Raw genomic sequence first — 24,486 nt, 5'->3', positions numbered from 1 at the left:
GGGCCCAGGGCCCTGGACCGCAGCTTGCCAGCTGGCGCTGTTGTGCTGTGACTGTTTCTTCTTTAAATTTAGGAGGAAATAGAACTTCTTCAATCTGATAAAGCTTTATTAGAAGAGGGTAAAATTGAAAGGCCTAGAATGCCATTTGAAAAATCACGGAAAGCAAATTTCTCTGTGGAGATGAACTTTTTACACCTGGTCAGCTTTCCTCGCCTGTTACCTGCCTGGCTCCAGAAGGCGACGGAGCAGGCGGCCCCTGCGCGGAGGCCGGAGGAGTTTGCTTCAGCTCAAAGGTTTGCTTTTGTTTGGGGCTGCTTGAGCCAAGAAGAGGGTGCGCCTTTTTCTGCTAGGTCCTTAGCGCTGAACATGTGAACCCCCCGCCCCGCCTCCCCTCAGGAGGCTGGCTGACTCCAGAGTCGAGGGGGCAAGGCTGAACACAGAATTGTGATACACCCTTTAATAAAATCCCATCCCGGGACAAAACCCTCCCGTCAAATTGCTGAAGGATCAAGGTGTGTGTGTGTGGGGGGGGGGGGGGGGGGGGGGGGGGTGCGCATGCACACGTGTGTGGAGTGCGTGTGCATGCGTGCTAACAGTGGGCATTTCAGGATGCTGGGTTGTGTGACTCATTTTTTTTCCTTTTCTTACATATATATATATATTTTTTAAAATTTTAAATGTTTATTTATTTTTGAGAGAGCGTGAGCAGGGGAGGGGCAGAGAGAGGGAGACACAGATCCCAAGCAGGCTCCAGGCTCCGAGGTGTCCCCAAAAACTGAGATCATGACCTGAGCAGAAGTCAGAGGCTTAGCCTTAAGCTTAACCGACTGAGCCACCCAGGCGCCCAGCACGTATATTTTTTGCACAAACATGTAACAGTCGTAAAATACAAAGAGTTATTTGAAAAGTAGAAGTAAAATTACGTAGCTTTTATTTTTGTGGAAACTGAACAAAAAAACATTGAATAGATAATTAGAAAAAGACTTCAGAGGCAACCTTTTGAAGGGCATTTTTTATTATAAATTTAATATGGTTGATTAATGAAAAATCACAATGAAGTACCAAGAAAACGTTTGTCAATATAAAAATTTTAGCAGCATTTCCACGGTTTCAGGCTCCAGCATCACTCACACTCCCTCCTTCCCGCTTTCAGGACAGAATCCAGTGGGACTACAGTAGAGCATCAAGATGTTCAGCTTAGTAAAGGCCTCAAGGAAATCCTCAAATCCAGTGTATTGTCTGATATTTCAACTCTACCCCCTCCTGAATGTCAACTCACTCGCCTTAGTGTTTTAAGAATTCGCTCTTTCAGGCTGCAGGGGAGAGTACGGGTGAAAATTTAAACTGGACTTGGTGTGTGGTGCTTGATCGGGCAGCCTCACGCGTGTACATTCTCTACACGATGACGACGACGACGACGACGGGCCACTGCAGGGCTCACCAGTAACTAGCGAGTGGTGGCAGTGGGGGCGGGGGACAGGAAGTAGGATGCTCGTAACGAGCACGTGACAGGGGGCTGGTGCTTCGGCCTCCGCCCTGCTAGGGGGCAGGCCGGGGCGAGGCGGTCTCGCTACAGCCTAGGTTAACAGGATTCATGGGAAGGGGAGAAAGACAGTATGAAAATATAATACTGGCAAACTATTCCCCTGCTTCTTTGGTACTTTCCAAAATTCTCTGATCAAAAAAGTATATGGGAAGCACACCATTAAAAAATTACCGTTTTAAGTATTTACAGAGGCAATTATGATATATTACATAATCAATACACAGTATATGAACAAATTCCTCAGTGAAAGCACTTGTGAACTCCTACCCCAGTATTACTCAAGAGCACACCCCGGACGTACATCTTCCCAAATGTGCATCCAACCCGATTCACACTTATCTTACAGTATATTCAATGGGAAAAATAGCACTTTCCAATCTACACTTTCCTTTTAAAAGGTTCTTAAAATTTGCCACTGAAATCATTCCGTACAAAGATTTGTTGAATATTGAATTCTAGACAATATTTCTCCACTCCCATTTCGAGTATGTTTGAAATAATGCTATCTATTCTATGTATACAATATATATTTAACATATAAGTAACTGCACCACGTTATGTCACCACGATACCAGTTTAATGCACATGATTATGTACAGTAGTTAAGTTAGCTCTGGAGGATGAACTCTCTACAGTGTAGGTGAACAGTGTGGTTTGGAACCATATGAAAGGGCCACGGACAAGCTGGCTGGGAGACAGCCCGTGAGCAGGCAGCGTGCGTGTAACACGCCACCCACACATACCCACGCCAGACCCTCCCTTGTGTACTGGGCGGAAGAAGACAAATCACACATATGGAAGAATCCCGTACATGAGAAGAGCCATGATAGCAGCACTGAACAACCCGGCCACAGGGACAGTCACAAACCAGGCCACAAAGATGTTCCGGAAGAGGCGCCAGTCCACGGCTTTCCGGGAGCGGATCCAGCCCACGGCCACCACGGACCCCACCTGCCAGAGCACAAAGATTTAACAGTAAAAACAGAGGTCCACAGATCTGAAGGCGAGACAGAGAATCTGCGTTCAACCAATGTAAGTTGGCTCATCTCAGAAGGAAACTGAATTCTATATAATATTACCAATTCCTTCCCCTCCATTTGTTAAAGATTTTAAAATAGTTTAGATTTCAGGTACAGTTACTTTAGTATTATTCTATTTAGCATATAGTTCTGGAATACTTTTCCACCTACGTTCTGCTCTGTTTGAGTGGAACTTTAGCCAATGACGTTTTCTATTCTCTCTGCACCTTATAAACTATGAATGTTCTTGTTTTAAATATTCCACAGGTAGGACACTGCTTACTGCAATTTATGAACCTGTTTTAATCACAGAATGAAATGGCAATAACGTATCCTTCTCTTAGAATAACAGCATCATAAATGTTGGAGCTGGAGAAGACCTTTGAGAGTATCTCATCAGCGTCATTTTTTACAGAGGATAACAGATCCCGAGAGGATTCGGGGGCACGAGGAGCTATCCTAAATCACAGCGGACTGAGGACTAGAACTCAGGCCTCTTGATTTTAAACTGGTTTTCTCCTCCATCTCAAACTGCTTGCAGTTTTTGTACTTTAGCTAGTGTGAGGTGCAGGAAAAAAGTAAAAAGTGAAGTGAAATAAAATAAAATGAACATATTATTGGATCTAAACTGTCACTCATGTCTCCCAAATGACACGTACAGATACTTGAAAATCATAATGTCAACAATGATTTCAAGTATTTTTGGTTTTTTTGATCGAGAAATTTTACTTATGAACAAAATACAAATAGGAAAAATACTTGCAATATGTTGTCAAGAAGGGTATAAGAATAAATGGGTTAAAGACAAAGAAAAATGGGGCTCCTGGTTGGCTCAATCAGTACAGCATGCTCAACTATTTTTCTAAACACTCACAGTTCATTTTATGGTTTGTTGAAAGTTTAAAGGAAAAAAGACTCAACTTTATCCTAAAAATGAAAATCATAAGAAAGTGCAATGCCTGTAATATCTCCTGCCTCACTCAGGCTCTGGTGGGGCTCAGCACTTGACAGAATGCCCTTGACCATTTGTGAGGTGGATTTTTAAGATCTCTATAAAATAGGCTTTGTCTCTACCGACCCTCAAATACTCCAGAATCAGCAATGATCAATGAGTGAAATATCAAGCAGGGTCTAACCACAGAAAAAATAAAATCCAACCCTTTAGACTGTTTATGGATGCAAACTGCAATGCCAAAAACAGCAGCATATTTAAAGGCAGTTAATCTGACATTTTGTCAAAGCCAGGTGGTGATTAATATCTCCAGGACAGCAACTGACTAACCTGAGTAAGGGGCCATCAAAATGACTGATTTTATTTAAACTTTGGCCATAACCAGTACTCTGTATGAACCTGATAATTCTGCTTAGCAGTTCCTAGAACATGACAGACAATCGAGAGTTTTCTACTGCATAAGGATCAGCTAGTTTCTGTTGGTTCTCAAATATGGTCAAATCCACACACATTAGTTCCTGAGATTAAATTCTTCCTGTTGCTCACAGTCTCTCTGGAGCACTGTCCTCTTTAGCACACCTCCTATTGTTCTGGATTCCCTTAGGGAGGACACCCTCAAGTTTCCATTTTATCTCCGCCCTCTTCCTTTCTTAGAACACTTTTTACCTTTTTTTTTTTTTTTTTTTTTTAATGAGAGAGAGAGAGAGAGAGCGCATGAATAGGGGAGAGGGGCTGAGGAAGAGAGAGAGAGAGAGAGAGAGAGAGAATCTTAAGCAGGCTCCATGCTCAGCCCCGGAGCCTGACATGGGGCTTGATTCCATGATCATGACCTGAGCCAAAATCAAGAGTCGGATGTTCAGTCAGCTGACTGAGCCACCCAGGTGCCTCTAGAACATTTTTTTTTTTTTAAAGCATAAAGTTAGAATAATAAATAACAAGTTTATGTACTAGGAGGGATAGACAATTACTCAGACCCCCACTATTGTCCTATTTATATATTCCTTTCTTGTATTTTTTATCAATATACTTTTGTTTGTAAGTAATAGGGCATACTGCTCCTTTCTTAAAAAAAAATTAACATTATAGGCATCTTCCCATAGTGTTCACAGACTTTATGATTATCATGAAAAATGACACACCCTGATGGTGGATGTACCTTAATTTATTTAACCGTTTCCAGTTTGCTTCCAATTTTTCCCTACTGGAAATTGTTTCATGATTAATGTATTCATTCATATCACTTATATTTAGGCTTAATAAATAATATTCCCTGAAACAGATTATTAAAGGGGGCATTTAGTTTTAGTTTTTATTTTATTTTTAATACCAATATAGTTAACAATACAGGGTTATATTAATTTCAAGTATACAATATTCAATAATTTAAAGGGCGCATTTTAAAAAAATACCTTGAAATAATTTGAAACTTAGGGAAAAGTTGTAAGAACTCCATATACCTTTTACCCAAATTCACCTTTTTCTAACCTTATGTCACAATCTATGAAGAAACATTTTAATACTATTAAAATACCCTGCTCATCAACCTCCCTCTGTCCTCCAGCTAAAGACTCTGCAATCCAGCCTTTATTACAATGGTTGCAACACAGTAATTTACCAGCTCCCCTCCTCAGGTGTCAGAGGAAGTGCTGCTCGCAGGAAGAAGTCTCCTCTCCTAACGCATTTAGGATCGTAATACATCCCGCCAAATAGTTTTATAAACAGTTGTAAATACACAAGGTTGTAGAAAATGTGTGAATTTAGGCACACTGTAAAAACACTACAAATTGTTCTTTTTTGCTAACCAATCATAAAACGTATTACTGTTGCTTTAATTTGCATATTTTAATTACTCCGAAGGTTGAACTTACTTTTATTTATCTATCCAATTTACTCCTTCTAGTCTTTACATATAAAAATTGCCTCTCCATGTATTTTTCCCATTTAAATACTGGAATCTAAGTGTGTCCCTTATTTATTTATGTGTGGTCTTTACTGAATAATGATATTAACTGTTAATGCAAGTTATTTTCTCAATTCCGTATTTTGCTTTGTTTCACATTCAAATTTCTAATTCCACACAACAAATTACACTGCACTTTTCTCCTGTGATTTACCCTTGAATATTTGATAAATATTTAATTGTATAAGATTCTATTTTATTCTAAGTTTTAAAATGTTTTAAAAATGCTATTTAAGCCATCAGATATGTATTTTCTGAGAGCTGTGTGTCTTTGTTTTTCTAGATTGACAGCCAGCTAGTCAACATCGTTTACCCAACATCATCAAACTGTATGCTCCTCTATAATAAGTGCCCTCTCGGACCTGTCTACTGGTTTTATACAAATTGTGGTAAAATATGTACCCAATGAAACATATCATTTTAGCCATTTTTAAGTGTACAATTGAGTGGCATAAAGTTTATTCGCACTGTCCTGCAACCATCATCTCCATCCATCTCCAGACCTTCGTCGTCTTCCCCAGCTGAGACTGCGCGGGGCCACACTGCTGCCCAGCCTCCGTGTATTTTTAACTCGTCTCTTGTACTTTTTTCCTTGTAAGGCTGTTCCTTCCTCATCGTTTTTCATTTTAGATCATTTCAGATTCTTACTAACTTAACCTACCAAATTCACTTTAAGTCAGTTTGTAAAGTCAGAAGAAAACTCCTTATAAAATTGAGCTTTCCTGTCGGGTAACAGTGTCTCGTCTGCGGGTGTTCTTTCATCTCTGTGCAGTCTTGTGCCTTCTTCATGTTCCTCACTCCCATTTATTAGGATTATTCTGAAATACCCTTCTTTTTGCTGCAATCCTGGGGGTGGGTGTTCTGGTTTTTATTACATTTTCATTCTGGCTACTGCTGACAGACAAACTCTAAAGAGTTCTGTATTTTTATGTGGGCTTGGTCATTTTCACTGAATTCTAGTGGTGTTTTAAGAGATACATGCAGAATTTTATCAAATGTCTTTTTGGCATATATCTCAATAGATGATCATATGTTGTTTTTTAATGGATAAGCCCTATTATATTGAAGATGTCAGAGTACCCTTCTTGGGATTCACTCAACACCTATTTTGTTGAGCACTTATGAGGGGCCAGCCCTGTGCAGGTGCTGCCGTGTTCAGAGCCTGCTTTCCTGTAATCTGGAAAATTAATTTGATCCTGCTGAAATGTTTTTTCATAAACTCATTGATGTTATTAGCACCTTACATTTTATACTAATATTCATATGTAAATATAGCTTTCATTGTCATGTTTATTAAAAAAAATTTTTTTTAAATATTTTTGAGAGACAGAGTGCAAGCGGGGAGAGGCAGAGAGAGAGGGAGACACAGAATCTGAGGCAGGCTCCAGGCTCCGAGCTGTCAGCACAGAGCCCGACTGGGGCTTGAACTCACGGACCAGGAGATCATGACCTGAGCCAAAGTCAGATGTTTAACCGACTGAGCCACCCGGTGGCCCCTATGTTTATTTTTTTAAATGTTTATTTTTGAGAGAGAGAGGGGCAGAGAGAGAGAGGAGAGAGGAAGACAGAGTATCCGAAGCAGGCTCCACATGGACAGCAGAGAGTCTGATATGGGGCTCAAACTCATCAGCTTCGAGATCATGACCTGAGCCGAAATTAAGAAGCTTAAGACGCTTAACTGAGTCACCCAGGTGCCCCACATTGTCATGTTTTATTAGGTATTAGTCAACGTCATTAGAGTTTTGGTATTGGGGTTATTCAGTATATGCTTTATAGAACAAAATGAGGAGTTTCCTCTTCTATTTTGTTTTTTTTATACCTTGTGGAAAGTTTACATAAAGTGAAAATTATTCTTTTAAAATGGAAGAGGTGATCTAATGAATCCATTGAGAAGTGGAGTCAGTTGTGCCCCCTCCTTTTTGTTTTTTCAGGTGAGAAGAATTGTTTTTGGAGAATGTCCTTAATTTCTTCCTCCGGCTCTAGTGAGATTGTCTATGTTTTCCTGCTTCTTTGTCAGTATTTGTCATGTATATTTTTTGCAGAAAATAATGCATTTTACAAAGGTTTCTAAATTCTTCACATTTTGAGTAACCACTTTTCTCTCTCCTTCCCCTTCAGGATTTATTTTTATTTTAGAGAGAGCAAGAGCATGAGTGGGGGGAGAGGGGCAGAGGAAGAGAGAATCCTTTTTTTTTTTTTTAATGTTTATTTTTGGGAGAGAGAGAGCACGAGTAGGGGAGGAACAGAGAGAGAGGGAGACACAGAATCCAAAGCAGGCTCCAGACCCTGAGCTGTCAGCACAGAGCCCAATGTGGGGCTTGAACCCATGAACTGTCACATCATGACCTGAGCTAAAGTCGGATGCTTAACTGACTGAGCCACCCAGGAGCCCCAGAGAGAGAGAGAGAGAGAGAGAGAGAGAGAGAGAGAGAAACAATCTTAATCAGGCTCCACGCTCAGTAAAGAGCCTGATGCCGGGCTCAGTCCACGACCCTAGGATCATGACCTGAGTCAAAATCAAGAGTCGGACGCTGAACTGACTGAGCCACCCAGGTGCCCCAGTACTTTTGGTTTCAAATTTGTTTTGCTTTTATAATTATTATACCTTTCTTACTGTTTCCTCAGAATTTTTATTGTACTGTACCTTTTATAAACTCCTAATTTAATGTCTAGTTCTTGGGGCGCCTGGGTGACCCAGTTGGTTAAGTGACCGACTTTGGCTCAGGTCATGATCTCGCAGTTTGTGAGTTCGAGCCACACATCGGGCTCTGTGCTGACAGCTCAGATCCTGGAGCCTACTTCAGATTCTATGTCTCCCCCTCTCTCTACCCCTCCCCTGCTCATGCTCTGTCTCTCTGTCTCTCAATAATAAATGAATGTTAAAAAAAAAATTTAATGTCTAGTTCTTTTATCATTCCTTTGCTCATTTAAATCATTTATTAAAGATAGGACTTTTCAATTGGGTTAACTTCGGTTCCCAAAGGTTTTTCTATGTATAACTACACACACACACACACACACACACACACACACACACACACACAGAGCTTTCTTTCTTTCTTTTTTTTTAAATGTTTATTTATTTTTGAGACAGAGAGAGACAGAGCATGAACGGGGGAGGGTCAGAGAGAGAGGGAGACACAGAATCTGAAGCAGGCTCCAGGCTCCTAGCTGTCAGCACAGAGCCCGACGTGGGGCTCGAACTCACAGACCGTGAGATCATAACCTGAGCCAAAGTCAGACACTTAACCGACTGAGCCACCCAGGCGCCCCCACAGCTTTCTTTTTAAGAAAGCTATCATTGTAATTTTTTAACTCCCTGGTTTAACTGTTAAAAAGAGCATTTAAAATTGTCCAAGGGATTACTTCCCTTTTTCAACACATAATAAATTTATAGTTTAATTTCATTGTGATTGGTCTGTGTAGTACAACTTCTGTTCTTATTTTATAAATGTTATTTTTTAAGAATGTTTATTTTTATTTTTGCTAGAGAGTGTGCATGGGAGAGGGGCAGAGAGAGAGAGGGGAACAGAGGATCCAAAGCAGGCTCCACGCTGATCAAGCAGAGAGCCTGATGTGGGGCTCAAACCTGCAAACCGTGAGATCATGACCTGAGCTGAAGCAGGATGCTCAACCAACTAAGCCACCCAGGTACCCCTATTTTATAAATTTTAAAGTGACTTTTATCATAGCCTTCTGAATTTATCATTAATATTTATAAATGCTTGATGATACTTGACGAGAAGGCATGTGATCAGTAGGGTAAAACTTTGGTACATATTTATTAATTATAGTGCTCTAAATCTATTGTCCAAATCTTGTATATTCCTAAATACTTTTTGTCTTCTTCATCTGTCACACACTTAGACACACTAATTTCTGAGTTCTAGTGGCTTTTGCCTTTTTAGTTGTTACATTATTTGGATCACAAGGGACCTAGAGTCTGATGTCTTCACTACTGATTAGGTCTTCTGTTGGTATTATTCACTGCTGTATTGTAATCTCCCTCTTAATAAGCTAAATGCGTTTCCAGCTTAAGGCCACTGTCAGGCACCAACAGCAACAAAATTATTGGGAAGTGGGCGGGGGGGGGGGGGGGGGGGGCGGGGCGGGGAAGTTAAGTAGGGGAACCAAAGAGCAAGAATTAGAAAATTAAATTAGAAATTAGAATACTAAATTTTTACATTTTTAAAATTTAAAAAAATGTTAAATCAGTAGTGTTTCCTATAAGCGGTTTCAAATCCAAAGGCTGGCTGAGTAATCATTTATGTGACCAATATAGATGAACAATGTGGGTAATTCACAAAAGAGTAATCCCAAACCACCCCACCTGGAATTAAGACATTCTGCATTAACACCACTCTGAATCACTATTGAAAAGTTCACAAATGTGTTCAACAGTGGCCACTGCCTGTTGTACACCAGGGCTGAAGGTTGAAGCTGATCAAGGCGCACAGAAGGCAAGAACAATTAACAAGTTACTGAAACACGCCTCTGTGGATACTTGTATTTTCAAGACTCATTTTTATTTTTTTAATTAAGGCTTTCAATTTTAACCAGAGGTATCATCCCAGGAAAATATCTAAGGGACTGAGCCCTATGGTGTGAAATACAAAAATACTTAACACTTAAAGATTTATAGAAAGCAAAACTTGTCATCAAAGATGGTCTTACCTCTGCCTTGTGAAATATATGATTATACTATTATACTATTCTGGATACTATGAATTGTCTAATTATTCATTTCCAAATTATACATTCAACCAACATCTGTATCACTTAATGAAGGTTTATAAATTTTCTTACATAGGGTATAAAATTTAAACTATGCCCTTAGCTATGTATACTTAGAAAAAAGCATGAATAAATAAAATCTACCCAGATAAATTCAAAAGCTTATTTTCAACAATGGTATCCATCTTTTTTCCTGCCAAGTTCCTAACTTTTGACCTCCTTCTGAGGAAGGCAGCTGTAAGCAAAAAAACCTAACAAGCATATAGGGGAAGCAGGGAAGCAGGAAAAAATCGAACAGGTAGTATGATTGTTCCTGAAAACACGATGGCGTCCGGTTATGATTTTACGTGGAGGTCAACACACTTTGAATGTTTCCAGAGTCATGGTGTTGCTCACACAGGGCCTTGGTCTTACATTTCAGCCACACCTGCCACATGGGGCCCGCTGCATGCCAAGCCTATGCTGCAGGAGGGGTAAGTGCTCTGTACCAGGGCGGCTGCGAACTCTTCCCAGTGCCCCAACATCCGGGCTTTGTGCTCCAGGTCTGGAGAGCCAGGACTCCGACTTTAGCTACTGCAGTGACTAGCTCTGGGCTTTGTCCACCAGTCCACGATCAATGATACTGGACAGACCGATTAGAATCCGAGTTGAGCTCTGGCTCCAGTCTATTTGATAGCTGACATCCACTGTGGTCTCATGTTAAGGAGACTTTTTTTTTTTAAGTTTTAAAAAACTTATTTTTTATCTTATTTTGAGAGAGAGAGAGAGATAAGAGTGTGTGTGTGTGTGGGCACAAGTGGGCAGAGAGAGACGGAGACACAGAATCAGAAACAGGCTCCAGGCTCTGCCCCAGAGTCCACTGTGGGGCTCGAACCCATGAGCCATGAGATCATGACCTGAGCTGAAGTCAGACACTTAACCGACTGAGCCACCCCAGGCACCCCCTGTGTTGCTTTTTCAAGAGGTCTTTCAACTGGTGTGAAAGTTTGCCTTCACTAGGCTTGCTCACATGCGGGGTTAATCATTGAAAAGACAGTAACATTTATTTAAAAGCAGCCCCAAAGACTCTTCATGCCTACAGAAAAGTTCAAAGCCTATTTTCTTTGGGAGAAAAATATATTTAATAAGAGGCAGTTCCTCTCTGCTCCCACACACCAGCAAGCTGAAATTGATGTGGAGTAAGGTGGAAGATGATCACTCTTCATTCCATATAGTTTTACTGTTTGAAATATTTCACTGAACGTGTGCTTCTTTTCTAAGTTTTAAATAACTGAAATTAGAACAGTAATGGTAGGAGCACACAGCACTTCTCCTGCGTTCCTTTTCTCTACTGGACAGGCACACAGGGCTGCACCAAGAGCAGGGCTGGGGCCACACTGGCTGTGCTACACCTCAGCTGGGCCAGTGCCTCGTTGGGTGATCTTGGGCGAGTTACTTAACCTTTCTATCTTCAGTCTCCTCACTGGTGAGACTGAGGTAATGTTAGCACTCACCTCAGAAGGTTCCTGGGAGGATTAAATGAGTTAATATTCACAGCACACTTAAAACACCGCCGGCAGAGAGCACTCGCTCTGCACATCTTAGTTGTGGCTGGTTACCATTACCGTGATCATCATGGTGAAAATCAGGAGGCACAGAGCATGCAGTGAAGGTCTGATGCTAAAAGTATGATCTTGGGAGAGTGACCTAACTCGGGAGGCCTCAGTTTTCTCATCTGTAAATTGGGAATAACTACCGATTTCACAGGGTTGCTGTGAGTATTAAGCAATACACTGTGCATGTATAAAGCCCTAAACACAGAGCTTGACTTTCTCCAAGCGCTGGGTAAGTGGCAATGATTTTTATAATGAAAATTTGTGCAAATTTAAAGTTTTCTATATACTGTAGCAAAAAAAGGAAAAGAGGAAAAAACAAGGAAACAAAACACCTCTTTCCAATGAGGCTGATTCTCCATGCCACAAGGCTCCAGATTTGCCAGCTGGCCCACTTAAAATATTCCCATAAATGCCACCTGATATTTTAATATCTGAAGCACGAAGCCATTCACATTTGGTGGCATTTGTTTACAATAAACACATTGGTTGGAGTTTTTTAACTGTGTGTGAACACAGATGGCCATCTTGTCTTGGTTACTGTGGTGCCTGGGTGCCTACAATGGTGCCTCACACAGAGCAGGTACAGAGGAGTTTTTCTTGAATGACATGAACAAATGAACCAAGGAAAAATCTGGAAGTGCTTTTGCTTTGTTGGAGTATTTTTGTGTATAGGAGGCCCACTTGAGTATGTTTTAGCACTCTCTCCAGTTGCTGGGCAGACCTGGGTTCCAGTCCTGACTCCTCCCTAGGTGACCTCAGATAACTCCCTGAAACTCACGGAGACCGATTCCTCTTCCTGAATCTTTCAGGTTCCTTGCAGCTCCAGCATTCCTCATTATAAGGAATTCCCTTGTGCACAGCCCTGAGTTTACAGCACTTGGCAGTGATCAATATTCAGCATCACCCCTCACTTAGAATTTACTCTAAGACAATATAGGCAATTTAAGCAATCATACAAAGAAAGAGAACTGACACAACCGAGCCTTACAATTCCATTGAGATGGTTCCTGCTTATGTCTACTTCCACTGTCAACTCCCAGTCCCCTGCACTGGTTGGAACTGAGGGGCATGCCTCCATTTGAGCCTATGAATACGGTTAGCGTACACATGACTTCAATGCAAAATCCACTGTGGAAACGAGAGAGAAACAGGACAAATGGAAAGTGTGAAGCACACGTGGAAGGAGTGAAAGAAAGCTCTTGCCGTACATGCACTGAAAAAGCAAAATCTGCACCACCGAAGGGGTCCTGCTGCTGAGCACAGGAGGTAGAGAGGGACAATGTGGGAAAAGCGAATGCCCACATCCAACAATACACCAGCAGACCCAGCAGACCTTGGGATGGTTGTTTTCACAAACAACCACACACAAATCACTGCCAGCTTTTCTCAGATGCACTGGGTGGCTGTGGACAATCCCAGCAGCCTGGTGGCAGGGACCTACCTTGCAGTGTGTGGTGCTGACAGGAAGTCCGACGTTGGAGGCGATCACCACTGTGAACGCGGAGGCCAGCTCAATGGTGAAGCCGCTGCGGGAGGGGGCACAAGAGACACATCACAGGCGCTCTTTGTATCAGCCTCACTGACACCCCAGGGGTGCCAGAGTCTCACCAGAACATTCTTTGGGTCGATTGTTGGCTGCTGACTGGGCCAGATGACATTAACAGAAAAGAAACTGCTGCATAATGACAACAATTCACACTAAGACTGTGCATTATACTGTTTACAGCCCTAAATAGGCTTCTCTTTCTGGTATGTTTTCAAAAAGCACACACTGTAGTAACTGGGTCAGAAATTCCTGCTGTGCAAAAAATGCTAAATTAGTCACTTCTAAAGTGGCAGGAAAAAAATCACACTCTCATTTCTAAAATGTGTACTTATTGCAAAAAAAAGTGAATTTTTTTCTCAGATTGCTCATTTTTCTTCAAATCAACCTTACAAAAGAATCATTCACTAAAATGAGTTTCAAGGGGGAAAAACTTCTCACAATAAGTAGTTACAAGTCTTAGTTGTTTTCACAAAGTTCTCCCGTAAGTCTGCACTTCACCCCTACTAGATCCGAAGAGGACACCACAGAAGGACCACACGGAGCCCGGGCGGTGGGGGTACTGAGCTACAGGCAGCCTGCACAGCGGAACCGCGAGGCGTGGTAGCCCAGAGCTGCTTCCATCCAGCAGGTGAAGCAGGGGCGGCAAATTTTCCGGAAACGCAGACCCAGGGCCCAGGGCCGTTGGCATCCCCTGGGTCCTTACCACTCGCCCTCTGGGCCTCCTGTGGGGTGAGACCAGTTGGGGGCATGGCCGGGGCCTGGCCTGGGGGGCTCCCTTCCCTTCTGTTTCCTTGAGCTTCTCTGGCTCCTGCATCCCCAGCGTCTCAAGTCCTCTCCCTCACCGCAGTGCCGCCGTGGCCAGCCGAGGTGTGCGGGAAGGAGGGCGAGGACGGATGGTCGGCCCTCTCCTCACTGTGACCCCAGCTGCCCAGTGGCTGCGCTGAGGGGTTGGAGGCAGACGTTCAGGCATAGAAGAGCTGGGAAGGACAACCCTGCCGATCCCGCCCGCGCTCTGACTTACCTCGATGGTGTGATGGGGGTGAGGTCCTTCCCCATGGTCTGGATCACTCTTCTCCCCCAGACCCACAGACCCGTACAAATTCCAACTCCTCCATAAAACAGCAGCCAGACGGGGGTAACTGCTTCCTGCAGGACTGCACCTTGCTCGTAAATCAGCCACAAAGCTACCAGGGGACCAATGGCATTACTGGGAGGGAAAAGAAGATGAATGACACAGACATTGTATGTACGTGTACACAACATGCAGTGACTTCCCAGGCTTGAGGAAAGCCCACCTGACTGTATTTCTGGCTCCGCATATAATCTTGTGGTGATTAAAATGATTTATTATTTTTTGTTGTGGTGGTGGAAAAAAACCATAAAAATTTACTATCTTAACCATTTTAAGTGTATATAATTCAGTAGTGTTAAGCGTGTTCACACTGTTGTGAAATACATCTCCAGGACTTTCTCATCTGGCAAAACCCATTAAACAGTAAGTCCCTTTGCCTGCCACCCAGCCCCTGTGAACGTCCATTTTACATTTCTATCCATGGGACTACTCTAGGTGCCTCATAGAAGTAGCGTCATTAAGTGTGTGTCCTTTGTGGCAGGCTTATTCCACTCAGCATTATGTCCTCAAGAGTCCTCCATGTTGTAGCCACAGGTCAGAATTTCCTCCCTTCTCAAGGCTGGACATTCCATGGTATGTATAGACCACATCTGCCTACACATTCATCTGACTGTGTACACTTAGGTTGCTCCCACCTCTTGGCTACTGTGAATGATGCTGCAATGAACATGGGTGTACAAATATCCCTTCAAGACCCTGCTTTCAATTCTTCTGGGTACATACTCAGAGGTAAGATTGCTGGATCAGATGGGAGTTCTATTTTTAATATTCTGAGGAACCTCCAGACTGTCTTCCATAGCAGCTGCACCAATTTACATTCCCACTAACAGCACACAAAGGTTCCAATTTCTCTACATCCTCACCAACACTTGTTATTTTCTGATTTTTTAAATAATTTATTCATTTTTTAATTTACATCCAAGTTAGCATACAGTGCAACAATGATTTCAGGAGTAGATTCCCTAATGCCCCCTACCCATTTAGCCCAGCCCCCCTCCCACAACCCCTCCAGGAACCCTCTGATTGTTCTCCATATTTAAGGGTCTCTTACGTTTTGTCCCCCTCCCTGTTTTTATCTTATTTTTGCTTCTCTTCCCTTATGTTCATCTGTTTTGTATCTTAAAGTCCTCATCTGAGTGAAGTTATTTTTTTTTTTATAGTAGCCACCTTAATGGGTGTGTGATGTATTAATTTTTTAAAGAAGCACTGAAATATCGTAAGAAGTGGACACAAAAACTAAGTTCTTTTTTCTCTGTTTCTCTCCATTTTCATTACCAGCATTGCTACTAATAGTAGCTACCAGTCTGGGCAGCCATATCAGGTCCCACACGACGGGACCACAAACATGGTCTCTGTTAGTTCTCAAACCCATCCTGCAGTTAGGTATTGTCGCTCCCATTTTATTGATGAGGAAATGGATGCTAAAGTCGTGGCACTAGCAGGAGGCAGGACTCAGGTGCTCATGCCCTTTCTCCTCAACCTGCTATTGTCACTCAGGCCCTTGGCAGGCACATATGGATGGTTTTAGGGGATGCCACAGTTTTTTGAAAAAATTTTTAATTAAGACTTTATTCCTTTAGAGCAGTTTAAGGCGCACAGTGAAACTGAGGGGAAGGTAGAGCTTGCCCATTTACCTGCCCCACACATTCACAGCCTCACCATTATCCACATTGCCACCACAGTGGAACATTTGTTGTAAGTGATGAACCTTGGGGCTCCTGGGTGGCTCAGTTAAGTGTCCGACTCTCGATTTTGGCTCAGGTCATGGTCTCACAGTTCATGAGATCGAACTTCACAGTGAGCTCTGCACTGATATCGCAGAGCCTGCTTGGGATTCTCTCTCTCTGTCTCTCTCTGCCCCTCTCCTGCTTGTGCCCTGTCTCTCCTTAAAATAAATAAATAAACTTTAAAAAAAGGTGATGAACCTCCAAGGACACATCATTATCATCCAAAGTCCACAGTTTACATTAGAGTTCACCCTTGGTGTTGTACATTCTGTAGGTTTGGACAAATGTATAATGACCCGTAGCCATCTTTATAGCCTCATACAGAGTGTTTTCACTGCCCTAAAAATCCCCTGTGTGTATTCATCCCTCCTCCCCACCTCAACCCCTAATCTTTTCACTGTCTCCATAGTTCTGCCTTTTCCAGAATGTCATATAGTTAGACATTCATACAGAATGTAACTGTTCAGATTGGCTTCTTTCACTTAGTAATATGATTTACGTTTCCTACATGGCTTGGTAGCTCATTTCCTTACAAGTACTGAAAAAGATTCCATTGGCTGTATCACGTTTATTTATCCCTTCATCTACCAAAGAACATCTTGGTTACTTCCAAGTTTTGGCAATTGGGTAAAAAGATACTGTAAAATCTGTGTGCAGGTTTTTGAATGGACCTCAGTTCTCGACTCCTTTGAATAAATACCAAGGAGCATGAATTACTGGATCACATCGTAAGAGTATGTTGAGTTTTGTAAGAAGCCTCCAAACTGTCTTCCCAAGTGGCTGTCCCATTTTGCACTCCCTCCAGCAACGAATGAGTTCCTGTTGCTCCACAGCCTTGTCAGCATTTGGTGCTGTCAGGGTTCCGGACTTTGGCCATCCTAACAGTTCCATAGTAGTATCTCATTGTTTTAATTTGCATTTCCTTAATGACACGAGGTGGAATATCTTTTCATATGTTTGTTTGCCTTCTGTGTATCTTCTTTGGCAAGGTGTCTGGTAATGTGTTGGGCTCACTTTTTAATTGGGTTGTTTTCTTATTGTTGAGTTTTAAGAGTTCTTTGTATATTACTATTTTATCAGTTACATCTTTTGCAAATATTTTCTGTTTCTGGCTTGTCTTCTCATTCTCTTGACACTTTCATCGTGCAGAAATTTCTAATTTTAATGAAGTCCAGTTTATCTAGTAGGATTGTGCCCTTGGTATTGTATCTAAAGAATCATTTCCATACCCAAGGTCATCTAGGTTTATTCTTGTGTTATCTACCAGGAGTGCTATAGTTTTTCACTTTACATTTAGGGTTGTGATCCATTTTCAGTCACTTTTTGTAAAGAGTGTAAGGTCTGCATGCAGATTGGTTTTTTTGCACATGGATATCTAGTTGTTCCAGCACCATTTGTTGAAAAGACTCTCTGCTCCACTGTATTTCCTTTGCTCCTTTGTCAAAGATCAGTTGACTATATTTATGGGAGTCTATTTCTGGGCTCTATTCTGTTTTACTGATTACTCTTTTCTCTCAGCAATACCACACTGTCTTGATTACTGTAGCTATATCGTAAGTCTTGATGTTGGGTAGTGTCAGTCCTTCAGCTTTGTCCCACTCTTTCAAGACAGTGTTGGCTACTCCAGGTCTTTTGCCTTTATCAACTTTACAATCAGTTTGCTGATATCCACAAAATAACTTGCTGGGACTGCACTGAATTTATAAATCAAGATAGGAAGAACTGACATCTTGACAATACTGAGTCTTTCTATCCTTGAACATGGAAAATGTTCAACATGGAACATGGAAAATCGATTTATATCATTCTTCAATTTTATTCATCAGCTTCGCAGAAATATTTCACTATGTGGATGGTTTTCTGTTTTTAATTTCAAATGCCACTTGTTCATTACTGGTATGTAGGAAAGCAATGGACTTTTGTATATTAATCTCATATTCTGCAACCTTGCTCTAATTGCTTATTCATTTCAGGAGTTTGTCGATTCTTTTCAATTTTTTACATAAATGATCATGTCATCTGTAAACAAAGGCAGTTTTCTTTCTTTCTTCCCATTCTGTATATCTTTTATTTCCTTTTCTTTTCCTATGCATTAGCTAGAATGCTATTCATTCAGTATAAGCTGAAAAGGAGTGGTAAAAGAGGACATCCTTGCCTTGCTCCTGATCTCAGTGGGAAAGCTTTGAGTTTTTCACCATTAAGTATAATGTTAGCTGTAGGTCTTTTGTGAATATTCTTTATCAAGTTGAGGAAGTTCCCCTTTATTCCTAGTTTACTGAGAGGTTTTATCATGAATAGGTGGTGAATTCCGTTAACTCCTTTTTAGCCTATTGATGTGATGGATTACATTAACTGATTTTTGAATGTTGAAGCAGCCTTCTTTATCTGGGATAAATATCACTTGGTCATGGGGCACCTGAATGGCTCAGTCATTTGAGTGTACGACTTCAGCTCAGGTCATGATCTAATGGTTCATGGGTTCAAGCCCCACATCTGGCTCGCTGCTGTCAGCATGAAGTCCACTTTGGATCCTCTGTCCACCCCCCACCCCCCGAAAATAAATAAACATTAAAAATATATATATCATTTGGTCATGGTGACCAAATGGTCATGGTCATTCTTTTTATATATTGCTGGATTCAATTTGCTACTTATTTTGTTGAGGATTTGTACATCCATGTTCATGAAGGATACTGGTCTATAGTTTTCTTTTATGTTAATGTCTTTCTCTGGTTTGGGTAATAAGGTAATACTGGCCTTAGAGAGTAAGTTAGGAAGTATTCCTACTTCTATCCTTTGAAAGACATTGTAGAGAATTGGTATAATTTCTGCCTTAAATATTTGGTAGAATTCACCAGTGAACCCATCTGGGCCTGGTGCTTTCTATTTTGGAAGTTATTAATTACTGATTTGATCTCTTTAATAGGTACGGGTCTATTCAGAGTGTCTATTTCTTCTTTTGTGAGTTTTGGCAAAGTGTGTCATTCAAGGAATTAGTCCTTTTCATCTAGGTTATCAAATGTAAGGGCACAGAATGGTTTATACCATTATCTTTTTAATGTCCATAGAATATATAGTGAACACCTGATTTCTGATATTAGTAATTTGTGTTTTTCTTAGTCTGGCTAGAGGCTTATCAACTGATCTTTTAAAAAAATTATCCTTTGGTTTCACAGATTTTCTCTTCTGATTTCCTGATTTCAATTTCACTGATTCATGTTCTAATTCTTATTATTTCTTCTGCTTACTTTGGATTTAATTTTCTCCTCTTTTTCTAGTTTCCTTGGGTGGGAATTGAGAATACTGATTTTATTTATGTATTTGTTTTTCCTAATATATGTGTTCAATGGTATAAATTTCCTTTTTAGCACTGCTGCATCCCACAAATTTTGATGAGTTTTCCTTTCTTCATTTTTTAATGTTTTTAAATTTTTTTTTAGAGAGAGAGAGAGAGAGACTGTGAGGGAAGGGCAGAGAGAGAGGAAGACACACAATCTGAAGCACGCCTGAGCTGTCAGCACAGCACAGCTGACAGCACAGCACAATCTGAGCTGTCAGCACAGACCCTAATGTGGATTCTTTTTTTTTTTTTTTTTTTTAATGTTTATTTTTGAGAGAGACAGAGAGTATGCAAGGAAAGGGCAGAGAGAGAGGGAGACACAGAATCCAAAGCAGGGTCCAGGCTCTGACACGGGGCTCTAACCCATGAACTCTGAGACCATGACCTGAGCCAAAGTTGGATGCTTAACCGACTGAGCCACCCAAGTACCCCCCAATGCAGATTCTTTTTTTAAATTTAATTTAATTTAATTTTTTAATATGAAATTTATTGTCAAATTGGTTTCCATACAACACCCAATACTCATCCCAACTGGTGCCCTCCTCAATGCCCATCATCCCCAATGCGGATTCTTAAAGCCTCTCATAGGGCTCTGAACTGAGAGTGGCGCCTGCTTAAGATAACTCTCTCTCTCTCTCCCTCCCTCTCTCTGTCCCCCTCCCTTCTCCTCCCCCCCCCCCCCATGCTGTCTCTCAAATGAAAAAACAAACAAGCAAAAACAAAAGCATTCCTCATTTCTGTTACAGTGTTCTAGTATTTCTTTCTGGTTCTTTCTTACAGTTTCCAAGTCTCTGTTAACATTGCCCCATCTGTTCTTGCATGCAGTCTACTTTATCCATTAGAACCCTTAGCGTATTAATCATGGTTGTTTTAAATTCCTAATGTGATCATTCCAACACCCCTTTCCATTTCTGGTTCTGATGCCCACTCTGTCTCTTCCAATTGTTTTTTGTTGTTGTTGTTGTTGTTGTTGTTGTTGTTGTTGTTGTTGTTGTTGTTTTTGCCTTTTGGTATAACTCGTAATTTTTTCTTGATAGGCAGATACCATGTACCAGGCAAAAGGAACTGCTGTAAGTAGCCTTTAGTAAGGAACATGGTGGTGAAATGCAGGAGGGCGAGGAAGCACTCTAGAGTCCTATGGTTAGATCTCTGTCTTTTCATGAGCCTATGCCTCTGGACTGTGAACTTCACAAGTATTTCTCAGGTTTTCTTCTCCCCCTTTATGTAGGATAGGGTGGCTCAAGTGGGCTGCAGCTGGGTATTTCCCTTCCTCCAGGTTAGCCTGTGATAATAACCCAGCAGGTTAGGCTCCCGTTAACTAGTTTCCCCTCGGGGTTAGGCTTGTTAAGAACACAGTGCTCTGGGTACGTCAAAATGGTTACTTTCCCTCTCCCTGTGATGCGAGGGAGGAGGGGAGTTTCTCTGATTTTCACTGAGGATGAGCTAGGGCTCCTAGAGATAAAGCTGACAATCTTGTGCGGGCCCCTCCCACTGGCTCTCTCTGGAGTCTCTACTGACTTTAGGAACTCATCCTTACAGTTCAGGTTTTTCTCCCTGGCACTGGTTCCCAGAGCAGTTTCCACTCGCGAGTCTGTCCTCCCTTATTCCCTGTACATCTCTCTCTCTCGTACCTGTCTTGGGGGCAGCGGTTGCCCTGTGTCCCTGTCTCTCTTATGGCTTCAAGGGGAGCTGTTGATTTTTCAGTGTGCCCACTTTTTTACTTGTTGTTAGGATGGACTGATAAGTCCAAGCTCCTACATGCAGAAACACACACAGGCTTTCAACGCCGGGCATCTGCAGCCCTGGTCTCCCCCCCTCAGCCCACCCTACACCAAGCAGACACAGTGGAGGCTGAGCGTCAGGAAGAACTGGCTCTCAAGTCTGCTTCTCACTAGCTTTGTGATCCTGGGCAAGAAACATCACATCTCAGCTTCAGACTCCCTATCTTTGTAAGATACCACTTATGACCTCAAAGGACCGACTTAAAGTGGATTAGAAGAGGTTATAAATGGTTCAGCACTGAGGCCTGGACTATACTTAATAATCTTTTGTTAAAGGAATAGAAGCCTTACCTTCACGGTTACATTACTTCCAGAACTTGCTTTTATCAGACCAAATCTGTACTCAGAAGCCTCAAAACCAGTCCCTAAACTGCAAGCTTTAAACTCCAGTCACCTGTAGCAGCCACTGCCTGGATCCTCCTTAGGCCTGGAAATACTGTTTTGGGGTGGTTTGTCCATGTACATGCTTTTTTTAAATCTCCCCAACTGGAATTTAAATTCCAAAGAACAGGGACCCAATTCATAACACTTTGCCAGTACCAGGATCTCAATTTTCTATCAGGGGGCACCTGGGTGCTTGGTCGGTTAAGCATCTGAGCTCTTGATTTTAGCTCAGGTCATGATCTCACAGTTTGTGAGCTCGAACCCTATGTTGAGCTCTGTACAGACAGCACAGACCCTGCTTGAGATTCTCTCTCTCTCTCTCTCTCTCTCTCTGCTCCTCCCCTGCATTTGTGCACACATTCTCTCTCTCAAAACAAATAAATAAAAACTTAAAAAAATTTTTTTGATCAGGAGGAAGAGGAAGTAGGGTGGTGCTGGGTGTGGGGCAGTCAAAAAATCAAGCTAGGACAGAGAATGATGCCTCAAATACAGTAATATGATAACACCTATATAACATTGAGCAGAACCCAAAATGTCCAGACCTCTTGCCTGGTGGCAAGACTTTTTAAAAAGAACAGAAATTGAATTACATGTGGTTAGGTGGTATATGGAAACCCCCAGCTATAACATGGAGAGTCATATATCTGGGCAATAAGAAATACAACAACAGCATGTTTCCCTGATTTGGACAGAAATATCAGGCCTGCATGATAGTTACGATAATAATAATAATGAAAATACACAGATACTGATTATGTGAGAAACACCATCCTAAGCACATTAAATAAAGTATCTCACTTAATCCCCATAGAAACCCCCGAGGTTGGTACTAGTTTTACTCCCATTTTATAGATTGGGACACTGAGGCTTTAGGGCATCAAGTGACTTGTGTAGGGCTTCCCAGCTCATAGGAAGAGAGCAGAGACTCTACATATTCCAGGCTTCTGAGACCTGCTGACCTTACAGTCCACATTCTCTCCCTCCGTGGCCTCTTTGCTCTTCCTAGAATACACCAGGCACACTCCTTTCTCAGGCCTTTGCACCTGCTGTCCTGGGAATGCTCTCCTACCGATGCCCACACAGCTGGCTCCCTCAGCCCCTTCAGATCTCACTCAGGGAACCCTCACTTGAGCAGCCTAGCCAACACTGCCGTCCTCCAGATGTTCCCATCCCCCCTTCTACCTGATTTTCCCCTGCACATTTACACCTCCTGGCATACTACACACGCCACCTATTTACTTGTTTACTCCTGGTGACAGGGATTTGTGTCTGTTGTTCCGTGCTGCATCCTGACACCCACAGCAGTGCCTGGTGCACGAGCAGACCCTCCGGACATACTTGCTGGATGAAGGGATGGACTTACCTCACGTCATTGCCACCATGAGCAAAGGATCCAAAACAGGCAGTAAGGACTTGCAGGAAATGGAACAGGAGGTGGACCTCGGCTGTGTCCTTCTCCTCCTTCTCCTCTTCTGCAGGGTCGTCTCGGGGCTGGTCGGGATCCGTCAGCTCAGATGCCAGCTTCATTTCCACACCTCCCTCATCGGCCTCTATCTCAGCTTCTGCCACCGCATTGCAGTAGCTTGAGTAGCTGTCATAGCGAAGCCTCTTTTTAGAATAGGACACGGCGTCCCCCACCAGCTTCTCGCTGTCCTCTGGCGCAGATGACGAGTCAGCAGCTTTGAAGGTCGAGTGGACAGGCATTCCACAGATGGCTGCCGTGTAGCACGTGTAACTGTTATTTCGCCGCAGAAACCGGTAGTTGTTCTCCTGTGCGGGCCTCTCCTCGGGGCCCCTGTCTGAGTGAATCCTGTGCAGCAAGTCTTTGTAGAGCCCCGAGTCTTTGTGCACCGTGTGGTACACGTGCCCGTCACTCCTCGTGTGGCCGTCAAAGCCGAAGGTGCCGTTGGAGACGGGTGATTTTGCAGAGCCGTGAGTCATGGAAAGTGCCCTTCCTGAAATGGGTTAAAAAGAGTCTTATTTTCTAGCTTTTGAATATAAATCGTTTCTGTAAGGCAATATCCCTCATCCTTTATGGTGGTGATCTCTGGAAATTTGGGTTATGGGTGATTTTCGATCTTTTTCCACATGCATTATTTTCCAAATTAACTATAAAGAGCATGCAATACAGTTAAAATGAAAAAGGGAACTTGGAACATAAAACACATGGGCAAAACTTTGAAAATGATGTTATTTAAGTTCTCCTAAAAAGCATCTTCCAGGGGCACCTGGGTGGCTCAGTTGGTTAAGTGTCCGACTTCAGCTCAGGTCATGATCTCACTGCTTGTGAGTTCGAGCCCCGTGTCAGGCTCTGGGGCTCTGTGCTGACAGCTCAGAGCCTGGAGCCTGCTTCGGATTCTGTCTCCCTCTCTCTCTGCTCCTTCCCCACTCACACGCTGTCTCTCTCTCTCAAAAATGAATAAACATTTTTTAAAAAGCATCTTCCAGAAATGACTACGGCACTCTTTCCTGTTTCTAGTAACCAATAAAGGGAGAATCTTTATAAGGAACTTATTTCAGGAAAACTTCATGCATGAGGGACAAAATCCAGTTCGCTATGAGATAGATTTGTAGGTGCTCCTTAAAGGCCAATCATAAATGTCAAAGGCAGTTATCTGTCAGATCAGCGGAGCAAAATTCATTTGCTTTCTTTGGGTCAAGTCTGAGACCGCACCTATGGGAAGTGAAAGCAGGTGCCAAGGCCCCACCTTGCAGGGAGGCGGGAAGCTGTCCCAACAGGCCTGGCAGAGGCTGGTGCTCACCCATCTTT

At 42.4% G+C, this 24,486-nt stretch overlaps 1 protein-coding gene across 7 annotated transcripts in view; it reads right to left on the bottom strand.

The window, feature by feature from the left end:
- Positions 1-1,010: 1,010 nt before the first annotated feature.
- SLC20A2 (solute carrier family 20 member 2) overlaps positions 1,011-24,486 on the bottom strand; it is a 107,241-nt gene continuing 83,765 nt past the window's right edge. For all 7 annotated transcript variants that reach the window (XM_042934726.1, XM_042934722.1, XM_042934723.1 and 4 more), the window contains 4 exons: positions 23,080-23,671; positions 14,374-14,559; positions 13,248-13,332; positions 1,011-2,497 (listed from right to left, as the gene is read on the bottom strand). In XM_042934726.1, coding sequence (XP_042790660.1) covers positions 2,333-2,497; positions 13,248-13,332; positions 14,374-14,559; positions 23,080-23,671 — 1,028 coding nt within the window. In that variant the 3' untranslated portion in view covers positions 1,011-2,332. The remainder of the gene's footprint in view (positions 2,498-13,247; positions 13,333-14,373; positions 14,560-23,079; positions 23,672-24,486) is intronic.

The sequence above is a fragment of the Panthera leo genome, chromosome B1, assembly GCF_018350215.1.
Source record: "Panthera leo isolate Ple1 chromosome B1, P.leo_Ple1_pat1.1, whole genome shotgun sequence".
NCBI lineage: Eukaryota > Metazoa > Chordata > Mammalia > Carnivora > Felidae > Panthera > Panthera leo.
The sequence above is the reverse complement of the archived record's forward strand: the minus strand, read 5'-3'. Positions and strand labels throughout refer to the sequence as shown.